We start from the raw sequence: 8,990 nt of genomic DNA, 5'->3' as shown, positions 1-8,990 counted from the left end.
GTTGCTAATCAAGGTGACGGTTTTTATGTTTAAATCTCATTATTTTCCCTAATTAATCCTAATTACATTTAATTTTTATCTCTAGAAAAACTGATGTATATTCATTTAGTTATAATATATATCATTCTATTTTTTGTATTAAGTTATCACAACGATCATTAGACATGCAATAATAATAGTCATATAAATATGCATTGGTTATGTCGCAAAAGGCTTACATGAAAGTAACTAATCAATAAACTAACATTAAATTGTAACATAAAAATATGAAAGAAAAATCAAATAAATTACACTATAGAAAAAGAAATACAGTTTGGTGTGGTGGACATATAATTAGATATTCGTTTATGCAAATATAATATTTTTTTTACTTTTGTCTTTAACATCATTAGATAATAGACTTGTAATATTAAAATTGAAAATAGATTAGAAACTTGTATGCTGATATACACATGATATATTTGAATTCATTGTGACCGACAACATATGATGTTTAATAGTAACAATAATTAATAAGAAAATGTCTTGGTTATGCGACATAAAAAGTGATACGATATAAAATAATATTTTTATATAATACATTAAATATAAAAGAATGAATGACAATCAAACTAAATTGACTTGTAGATAAACAATTACCAATTGACATAGTGGACATAACATTGGATTTTCTTTTATCCAAATATAATTTTCTATATTAATTTGTGTCTGTCTTTAGGGTCGTTTGAATACATATCGTGTTTGTATCTTTAAAATAATAATAATTCATGTAATAAAACTATAATGAAAAAATGTTATAAAATTTTAAAAGTTCGATTAGTAATATGAAAATATAATAAATTTAAATGTATAGCTATATAAAAATAATATTAACATATCAAAATGTGTTTTTAAATGACCTTAGCCTAAAGTGCAAATTCAATTTTTTTTCTTTGTTTGTAATTGGATTACATGTTTAAAATATAAATTATATATACTCATATAACATATAAAAATAGATATTGCATGTGGATAAAATACTTACAAAAAAATAGAGTCTTATAATAATAGGTCAGTGACAAATTTTTACTTATGCTTATATCATCTCAAAGTTTAACAATATTAAAAACGAAATAGCTACAAAAAATTTAAAAACTTAAAACCCACCACTACCATTATTATATCTCAATTTTGACAATATTGTTTTATAACGTTTCATTATTTTAATTCATGTAACAAAAAAAATTATAATAGAAAAATCACAAATTATTTATATTATATTCATTTTATGGAGAAAAATATTTTTACCTTAAATAATATAAGTTTCAATAACAATAGTATTGATTTATGCATTTAATACAATGAATATTTTACATATATAATAGAGATATTAATTAGTAGAATTGATTAATTTTTTATTAATAAAAAAATTAAAATACCACATAATGATATGTAAAATTTAAATAATTCAAAAATATCACAATAAAAATCTTTAAAAAATAGCATGTATCAAAATAATTTCCATTTAATAAGGTAGAGAATTACCTCAAATCACACGGCCATTTCTTAATGCTTTCCAATTTAACATCTATTGCACAATTAAGGGAATCATCCTACGGATTTCATCCCCACCTTATATGGATTTAATTTTATGTTTATTGTATTTCGTTTGTATTATACTTTTGATATTTAATTTTGTTTTAATATGAGTCTCACATTTATTACTATATAATTATGATGTATATAATACTTAACAGAATAATTAAATTGGAAAACGTAGAAGCACGCTGACGATGACCGTTTATGTATTTATGTATTGCCATCCAATTTGTTTTTTAAGTTTACTACCTGTTTCATTAACAACCGAACCAAAGAAGCGTTGAGGCCCCAACCTAATAGATTAAGTGATTCAAACAAAGTTATATAATTTAAAATTTTAATACTTATTACATAAGTCATTGTCAACTATCTTTTAAATCATACATGTTCAATCTAAATTGATGCGTCTGTTTTGTGTTTTAACCAATATAATGATTAGTTCGAAATGAAAACACAGATACGATCATTAATTAATAATTATAAAACTCATTAACTCTTTTAATTTTATTTATAACTATTTAGTTTTTGACATATAATAACTTGTAACAACGTGTCTCAATACGGAGAACTTTAACTTGAAATATTTATCCGGATATTATTAGTCTGGAACTTTGGATTTAGGGTGTGTTTGCAAAACTAATCGGTAGCTGAAAGTTCTAGTTTTTATTTATGAATAAGTAATTGATAAAAATAACAATTAGTTTTTAACGGATAGGGAATAGTTGAAAGTTGTAATTTTTATTTATACAGAAGTGTTTAACAAAAATAAGAATTAGTTTTTAAATATGTAAAATTAGTTAAAAATTAAAAACTAAAAGTTTTGAAAAGCTGTTTGAAGTAGTTTTGGGATTCAAATCAATTTTTTTAAAATAAAAGCTAAAAGTTTTGTTTCATTAAACTTCAACTTGTTTTGAACATTTTTTTTAAACCTAAAATCTAAAAGCTTTCAAAAACTCTTAAAAGCTATCTCGCAAACATATTACATGATATTTAAATAATATTATGAATTTATGTTCATTGAGTATGGATGGGAAATAACAAACAACCACAATACCTTTACTTTGATATTAAAATATGTCTTCTTGTTGGATATCATCCACTACATTTTAATTCTTTAATTAGTTATTCTAATCCATATATCGTCTCCCATTCATGCACTTGTTTGGGCTCCAAAGCTCATATAACCTCTTCATGAAACCAAAGATCAAACACCTTTTGCATTTTAATCAAATTATTAGATCCCTTTTTAATCATAATTGTTTTAAAAGTTTAAAGATTCCAACCCATTGTTTTTCTACATATTTGTAGTTGTGATATTGCTTATTTGGAGTCTAGTACCAAAAGCAAAGGGACCTCGGTTATTTTAATGTACATCGCTGGTTCAGTTGATATGGTAATATCACTATATGATGCATAAGTCAAAGCCTGAGCAATATTATTTTAATTATCAAATGTTTTTATGATGACTTATTACAACAGTAATTCAACTAAAATATCCCAACTGTTGACTAAGTATATTAGTAAAACAAGATACCGATGACAAGTCTGATAATATGCATTATGAAAATACACAAATATATATATATATATATATATATATATATATATATATATATATATATATATAGGTTATTCTATTATAACTAATTATTGTGCGGACGTATGGACAATGCTATTCTTTGATAATGATAAAGAAAATATGTTGGTTGATAATATAATTACGTTCAATCTTACATAACTATTGTCATTAACACACATTTTCATTAATTAAATCGTCTATAAGGTTATTATACACTTATTATTATTATTCTCATTTCTGCCAGAATGTTGTCAGAATGTTTATTGGGTCGTATTCTGTCCGAATGAAAATGAGTGAAAAACGATGTGTGAGAACAAAAATAAATAATAATTAACGAGAATGCATGAAAATGACGATATTTTTGTAAGGTTGAACGTATTTGCATTGCCAAACAACTTATTCTCTTACTAATTTTCATAGAATAACATTGTCTACACACCCGCACAATAACTAGTTAGAATACTTGAAACTAACTCTCTCTCTCTCTCTCTATATATATATATATATATATATATATATATATATATATATATATATATATATATATATATATATATATATATATATATATGATAAGTTAAATAAATAAATAAACATGTGATACCTATTTATAAATTTTAAAAAGGTTCATTTGATTATAGGTATATAGAAAGGTAGATGTTAATATCTTGGTGATGTAACATACAAATGTGAATATATCAATGCTACATACCTTTAAATGAGGTGCAACATTGGAAACACTTTTATAATTTTTTTAGAATTGACTGATTTTATTTAAAACAAAAAGTCAATGAGTAGCTGTCAAATTACAAAAAAACACCATTTAGACCAAATGTAGACCAAATGTATGTAAAGGCGCCAAAATTTATTATTTCGGGTTCAAACTTAGTATTCCTATAAATTAAAAAAAAAAATGGTTTTTAGTTATTGAAAGAATTAAAGTGTTTATTACTTTCAAACTTAATTTTGAGGGTTATTTTTGTATTGTTTTAGGGAAAATGACATATATGCCCTATTATGATTCTAGGGTTTACCCATTTAGCCACTTAACGTATTTTGTGGCTTTATAAGAGAACAAATTACACTTTGTCGGGTCGATTAGGTCCTTATTTCATTTGTGAAGGGCTCAGCCGATCATTTTTAGTCCACCTCCCTCTACTAACACCACATTGGATGCTGATTGTGTCTTCCGTGTAATGTCATGTCATTAATTAGTCGCTTCCTTCTTACTGTCGGCATATGCTTTATAAAAGAGCCATTTTACTTCAACTGTTCATCACTTCATCGATAAACCCTTTCTTGTTTTTTGCTTCTAAAACCTCAAACATGGAACCTGTATTCTTGCAAGTAGATGTGCACTTCCAAGGAATGTTCGCCAGAAACCCCATACGCTACACCGGTGGAATTACTTAGAGGTTTTCAGACATCGATTTCGCATGCATGGACAAGGACGGGTGCGTTGCGTTCATCGAAAGGTTCACTGGGGAAAAGTGTGAGAAGCTCTATTACTGCCAATCTAATATTGATTTTCCAAAAGGTTTGACTTTAATTAGCAATGACCCGAATTATTTCGACTTTATAGCAATTGCATATGAATGTGGTGTTATAATCACTATGTATGTAGACCAATTTGGGAATAGTAACATGCAGGAATGGTTGGATGAACACAAAGACGAGGTTGTTGGTAACATACAGGAAGAGGTACTTGATGGTGCAGGATTGATTAAGGAAGTTGCAACAGGGCATCGAGATGTGGCTGACGTTGATGATGAGGAAGAGAATGGCAATGAGGATGACGACGAGGATGAGGATGCTGATGAAGATGAGGATAACCATGAGAACCCTCATTTTTTTATAAAGGATAATGGGATTCAGGTAGACATGGGCGAGAATGCAGGTGTAGGTGAGTCTTTCCAAGAAGACATATGTGAAAATGAAGATTTTTATCTCGAGTTGTCAATTTTTCCATGATAAGCTCAATTGGAAGGAGCAGGAACCTGTGTTAGGTATGAAGTTTGAGAGTCCTAAACAATTGAAACACATGCTTTGTAACTATGTTGTCGCGAATGGTTATTAATTATGTTTTGTTAAGAATGATAGTAGACGATTACTTGCCAAATGCTGTGATGGAAAATGTACATTTAGGGTTTGGGGTTCTTGGATAACTGATGATAAGTCTTTCCAGATAAAGTCTCTTATTGGTGAGCATAGTTGTGCAAAGAATTTCAAATTCGGATCAATTGTGACTTACAAATGGATATGGACCCACTTTAAGCAACAATTTTATAACAATCAAAAGACGAGTGTCTGATTGCTTAGAGAGGAGGTAAAAACCACTTTTGGCATTGATGTAAGTATGAGTCAGTGTAGGAGAGCCAAGAAGTATGCATTGACTCTAGTTGAAGGCACAATAGCTAAAAATTATGCAAGAATATGGTCATATGATGAGGAGATTAGAAGATCAAATCCAGGATCTACAGTTAAAATTTGTGTCGATGCAATGCCTGATGGTAAGAATTACTTCAGCAAGATGTACATATGTTTTGCTTCAGTAAAAGAGGGATGGAGGGGAGGATGTAGGAGGATCATTAACATGGATGGTTGTTTTCTGAAAAGTGTTTGCCAAGGGGAGTTGCTTTGTGCTGTTGGTAGGGATGCTAACAATGGAATATTCCCGATTGCTTGGGCGGTTGTTTGTGTGGAAAACAAGGAGAATTGGAAATGGTTCATAGAAACTCTTGCAGAAGATTTGCAATGTTGGAATGAAGGACAATGTTTGGTTCTAATTTCGGATCAACACAAGTCATGGTACATAAATTATTTCATGTTCTAAAATTAGTAATTGCAATTCTAATTTCAACCATTAATGTGTCATATGTAGGGTTTGATTGAGGCAGTGAAAGAAGTATTCCCAACAGCTGAACATAGGCAGTATGCTAGACATATCTATGCGAATTTTAGAAAGAGATTTAGTGGAGCCAAGTTTGAAAATTTGTTTTAGAAAGGGAGCAAGGCAACAACTGAAGCACATTTTAATGGAGTTATGAAAGAGATTGAAAAGTTAAATCCTGCTGCAGTTGTGCATCTTATGGATAGAGATCCAAAGACTTGGTCTTTAGCTTTTTTCAGAGTTCACAATTCATCTTGTGAGTCAGTGGAGAATGGTTTTTCAAAGAGCTTTAATAGTGTGATTTTGGATGTCCGGAAGAAACCAATCATAAGCATGTTAGAGGACATTCGGATATATGTGATGCAAAAGTAGGGGTGGCAATTGATGACACGATACAAGAAAAATACATGACACGAAACGAAATTGAGACGAAACTGAAATTTGAATTCGTGTTCGTGTCGTGTTCGTGTCAAGTATAAACAAACGACGTCGTGTCGTGTTGTGTCGTGTTCATGTTCAAAATTCGACACGAAATTGACACAATTTAGCATTTGTCAGTCGTATTTGTCGTGTTATGTATGATTAAGTATTAATTAAATTAATTAATTGTTATATTATGTCATCTTTGTCGTGTCGTGTTGTGTTTTTTGTTTTTTAATCGGTTCGTTTTTGTGTTAGTTGAAAAAAACATGATATCGTGTCGTGTCGTGTTCGTGTTACAAAAAACTTTTTCGTGTCATGTCGTGTCAGACAAAAACACGACACTATGACCCGATTTTCCACCCCTACGCAAAAGGATGGTGACTACGAAACTAACCGGACAAGGATGGAATCGTTATTCTGTTTGTCCAAATATTAGAATACGGTTGAATATGCTCCAGACTGAGCAAAGGTTTGTACACTTATCCAATAACATCCATACCTTACTGGTCAGATCTCATAATTTTTTGGGTTTTCATCTATGTAGGCATTAGCAGGTCGTATCTTGTGGGGGAATGAAGTTTGAGGTAAGGAAAATGGACGAGGCATATATTTTTCATGTTGAAAAAAAGGAATGAAGTTGCAGGCTATGGCAACTTAATGGATATGGCTGCATACATTCAGTTGCCACCTTAGCCTACTTAAATATCACACCTGATGGGCCATATGTAGATCCAATGTACTTGGCTGCGTTCTTCCATAATACTTACAAACAACCAATCCATGGGATGAACGGAAAAAATATGTGGCCTTATACTGACTTGACACCCCTTTTGCCTCCCTTGAAAAGACGTATGCCAGGCAGGCCAGCCATAAAGAGAAGAAGGGATGCTTCTGAACAGATGGGAAAACACACCATTTCAAAGGCAGGGAAGAAGGTTTCTTGTAGCATATGCAAAGAGAAAGGTCACAACAAGGCTACTTGTAGTCAAGTTACAGGGTCATCCAAACAAAATGGGACAAAAAAACAAAAGATTATACCTTCACAGGAGTTTGTGAACGTTACGAAAGGGGGTGGGGATGATGAGGTAATGGTTGATGCAGGGGATGCATTGGAGACAACTGTTCAGGAAGAGAAAATGGTGGGAGTCAATGGACAGGTGTAAGGGGTTAAGGTCAATGCTCGTGTTCATCAAGTTCAGCATGCAAAACCACCTAACAAAAGGAAGAAGTCGGAAAGAATCATTAAAATGAAGCTTTCTAAAAACGTGGGAGGTGAAGGTAGTAGTCCTGCAATGGCCATGGATTTGGATTAGATAATTGTTTGGAATATGTATTGAATGTGTGTTGCAATAAAAAAAAGGATGTATGTTATGTTGGTTTATGGTATGGTAATTTAGTATATGCTATGTAGGGGTATTATGGGCATTTACATTAAGTAATTACGGAATTTGTATGTTACTCATGTGGATGAACTAAGAAATACAAGAATTGTAGCCACTGTAATGAGTTACGATTTCAGGATTATTTTACTCATTATCAATTAAGCAAATTTGTAGGGGTATTTTTGTCATTTACGGTGGTTTAACCATTTATAGTATGTAATCAAGTGTGGGTATGTTCTTCATATACATAAATTGACCTTTTCGGATCGACTTTTGTCATTACTAAATTTTTTGGATGTGGCGGTAATTAAGTCATTTTCTGTAACAGGATAGCTGTGACTTAATCCATTAAGTTATTCCTGTACCACGTTATATGCCTATTAATCCATTAACAATCAAACAAGGAAAAAGTGCACTGACAATGAAACAAGAAAAAGTGCACTTTAGAAATGTTTTTTTTTTCCAAAAAAGGGTTACAGACAAGGAGCATTGTGCTTTGTGTGCAAATGTATTGTTTAATTTTGTCCCTTTTGTCCAACCGCACCATTTTTGGTCCGTGTGTATCTGCTTAAAAAAGGTATATTCAATTTTCTTTGGCTTGTGGTCCCATCCCATTGATGAAGATCCACATGAGTGGGAACAAGTTACCGAAACATATATAATCCCCAAATGTTTCATTCGTTCATGCACAGACACAGAAACAGGTGTAAGACAATTTTTTTAATAATAATATAAAAAACATTTCAGCCATGGGTTTGTTTACATCACTTTTTTCCTATTCCATAACCTATTACAAAGATCATCGACAAAAAACTTAATAAAAAAACGATAACCATCACCAGCCCAGGCAACACCACCACCAAATCTATGCACCACCACCAAATCTATGCACCAGCAGCATAAACTATTACCAGCACCAGTCACAAAATCTATTACTAATATCGACATTAAACAACTTAAATAACACACCAAAACACAAACCCAAGACATAAATTCTTTAACCTACACAAGTTTTTTTAGTTGAAGAAAAAGAACATGAACACACCCACAGTAACAACACTAACAATCCCAAGACAATACTTCACTTTCCTACGTTTGTTGTGCTTCAAGACCATCTTCACATATGATCCTTGTAGAG

The 8,990-nt window shown here is 30.9% G+C and overlaps 1 protein-coding gene across 1 annotated transcript; it reads left to right on the top strand.

The window, feature by feature from the left end:
• Positions 1 to 5,513: 5,513 nt before the first annotated feature.
• On the top strand, positions 5,514 to 7,633 carry LOC145121639 (uncharacterized). Its single transcript, XM_079057354.1, has 3 exons — positions 5,514 to 5,936; positions 6,039 to 6,139; positions 7,114 to 7,633. The coding sequence occupies exons 1-3, from the start codon at positions 5,514 to 5,516 to the stop codon at positions 7,631 to 7,633; spliced, it is 1,044 nt and encodes a 347-aa protein (XP_078913480.1).
• The last annotated feature ends 1,357 nt before the right edge of the window (positions 7,634 to 8,990 follow it).

This window comes from Lactuca virosa, chromosome 6, assembly GCF_052849685.1.
Source record: "Lactuca virosa cultivar CGN04683 chromosome 6, Lactuca_virosa_CGN04683_v6, whole genome shotgun sequence".
Lineage (NCBI taxonomy): Eukaryota > Viridiplantae > Streptophyta > Magnoliopsida > Asterales > Asteraceae > Lactuca > Lactuca virosa.
This window is presented reverse-complemented; position numbering and strand designations above follow the sequence as displayed.

What these genes read in the sequence shown, in the direction of transcription:
- LOC145121639 (XM_079057354.1), top strand. Translation starts at nt 5,514, where the DNA reads ATGAGTCAGTGTAGGAGAGCCAAGAAGTATGCATTGACTCTAGTTGAA. An exon ending in GGAATGAAGGACAATGTTTG is followed by an intron (nt 5,937 to 6,038) that starts GTTCTAATTTCG and finishes TGTCATATGTAG; the next exon opens with GGTTTGATTGAGGCAGTGAA. An exon ending in AAGAGATTTAGTGGAGCCAA is followed by an intron (nt 6,140 to 7,113) that starts GTTTGAAAATTT and finishes ATGAAGTTGCAG; the next exon opens with GCTATGGCAACTTAATGGAT.